Source organism: Anarrhichthys ocellatus, unplaced genomic scaffold, assembly GCF_004355925.1.
Source record: "Anarrhichthys ocellatus isolate YVR2014 unplaced genomic scaffold, GSC_Weel_1.0 scaffold3045, whole genome shotgun sequence".
Taxonomy (NCBI): domain Eukaryota; kingdom Metazoa; phylum Chordata; class Actinopteri; order Perciformes; family Anarhichadidae; genus Anarrhichthys; species Anarrhichthys ocellatus.
Window position 1 is genome coordinate 747 of NW_022283019.1, and position 2,493 is coordinate 3,239.

At 45.5% G+C, this 2,493-nt stretch overlaps 1 protein-coding gene across 1 annotated transcript in view; it reads left to right on the top strand.

The window, feature by feature from the left end:
- LOC116378721 (calcium/calmodulin-dependent protein kinase type II subunit beta-like) overlaps positions 1-2,493 on the top strand; it is a 5,611-nt gene that overhangs the window by 740 nt on the left and 2,378 nt on the right. The window contains exons 2-3 of the mRNA XM_031840631.1: positions 1,559-1,618; positions 1,938-1,992. Of these exons, the coding sequence (XP_031696491.1) occupies positions 1,559-1,618; positions 1,938-1,992 (115 nt within the window). The remainder of the gene's footprint in view (positions 1-1,558; positions 1,619-1,937; positions 1,993-2,493) is intronic.

Genomic DNA, 2,493 nt, shown 5'->3' on the forward strand with positions numbered 1-2,493 from the left:
TGTGTGTGTGTGTGTGTGTGTGTGTGTGTGTGTGTGTGTGTGTGTGTCATGAGGCAGCAGAGATGCATCATGGGGGTTTTCACGTGTGTGTGTGTGTCCCAGATCTGAAGGCTCACATTACCATATTTTAGCGAGTGTTTGATTGCAGCGCCTCCACGTCTGTTCCTCCTCCGAGAGGCGAAACCCTCATAACGCACGAAGCAAATCTACATTTTCACTTCTTTGAGTAAATTCTTCTTTATGAGGACAGGAACGTCTCAGTTGTCAGCTGTAGATTGTTGAGACAGAATACGCAGACGTCGTCTCTTTAAAGGGTTATTTGTGGCGTCTTAGACGTGATGTCATTCTGTGGTTTTATCCCGTTTTATTATGGATCAAATACTGTAAAAATAATAAATAAACGTCCTAGAAATCATCTGAAAATAGAAACAATGAAGTGATAACAGCAGAGATCACAGAGACGATGGCGGCTTCAGTCTCACGCCACCTTCAGTAACCACCTTGTCTCCTCTCCTCTCCCCTTGTTTTCTCTACTTCTCTCCTCGTCTCTGTTTACCAGTTTTCCTCTATCTGTTTCCTTCCTGTAGCCTCCTCTTATTTCCTTTCCTCATTTCTCCTGCCACTTGTTTCCTTTCCTTTCCTCTCTTTTCCTATTCTTTCCTCCTCTCCTCTTTTCTAGTTTTCTCTCATTTCCTCTACTTCTCTCCTCCTAAGTCTCCTTTCTCCTCTCAGCTCATTTCCATGTTTCCTCTCTTCTCCTCATTTCCTTTCCCATGGCCCCCCTCCTTTCTTTTCCTCTCCTTCCCTCCTCTCCTCTCCACAATCCTCATCTCATGTTTCCTCTCCTTTTGTTTCCTGTCTTGGTTTCATTATCTCCTCTCCTGTCATCATTGTCTTCTCTCCTCTCCTTTTCTCTACTTCTCTACGTCTCCTTGTCACATCTCCTCTCAACCCATCTCCTTTTTTCTCCTCATTTCCTTTCCTATGGCCTACTCTTCTTTCCTGCTCTCATTTCCTCTCCTCATTTCTTCTCTCATCTATGTTTCCTTATCTCTTTTTCCTCCTGTCAGTTCCTCTCTTTCCTCCTCTTCCCTCTCCTTTTTTGTATCCTCTCCCCATTTCCTCTCCTCCACATGTCTCCTGTCTTTGTGCCCTTATCTCCTGTCTTGTCCTCTTGTATCCTCTCCTCTTATCTTGTCTCCTCTTTACACCTCAACTCCTCTCCTTCTCTCTCTTGTCCCCTTGTTTCCTCTCTTTTCTTGTAGCTCCCTCTTATTTCCTCTCCTCTTATTTCTTCATGTTTCCTTTCCTGTCCTCTTCTCTCCTTCCTCCTCTCCTCTCTCCTCTATCTGGAATGAGAGGTTAAATGGGCATCTGGGACAGAAGTAGCCCTCAGGCTGATCTGTGTGTGTGTGTGTGTGTGTGTGTGTGTGTGTGTGTGTGTGTGTGTGTCGATCACCTTGAGAAAAGTTACCTCTAAACAAACTACATGAACTAAAATGAGTGTTTCTTTGCGTCACAGTTGATCTCATTGATTAAATGCTCTCGTGTGTTTCAGATCATCAGAAACTGGAGAGAGAAGCCAGAATCTGCAGACTGCTGAAGCACTCCAACATCGGTGAGACTCACACACACACACACACACACACACACACACACACACACACACAGGTCAAAGCAACATACTCGTGACAACAAGACATCAAAGAAGAAACAGGAAACATAAAACATTTAAATAGTCAAATAAGTGCGAGGAATAAAAACCTGATCATATATATTACACTGCAGTAGTCCCACATTTAATTTAATGAAAGTATTTAATCACATCTTTCTTTTGTACAAATCAAACGAGCGGATAAACAGTTCAATGTACCAGCAGACGATGAAGATGAAAAGATTATGTTGATGCTTCTTTCTTCCTCTTCCCTCTCCTGCAGTTCGTCTCCATGATAGTATCTCAGAGGAAGGCTTCCACTACCTCCTCTTTGACCTGTGAGTGGTTTCCTCCTTCCTTCCTTCCTTCCTTCCCTCTCTTCTCTTTCTCTGCCATATTGTGCTGCCTCCTCCCCTCCTTCATCCTCCTCCTCATCCTCCCCTGGTGCTTAAATTTTCCACTCCTTTCCTTCAATCCTCGCTGCATCTGTCTCCTTCTTTATATCCGCATTCCTCCTCCTCCTCCTCCTCCTCCTCCTCCTTCTTCTTCTTCTTCTCCTCCTCCTCTTCATCCCCTCCTCGCTGCTTCCAAGGCAGTTCCCCCCGTTACATAACAGTCCTCCCCTCCTCCTCCCCTACCTCCATCCTTGCAGCTTCCACTTTGGCAAACACACACACACTCACACACACAGCACTCCCCCGCACTGGATCCAGTCTCCATGGCAACTCAGTCAGAGTGAATCCTGCAGCCGGGGTTTCCCCCTAATGAGGACATCCCCCTCCTGTCTCTGTCTGTGTGTGTGTGTGTGTGTGTGTGTGTGTGTGTGTGTGTGTGTGTGT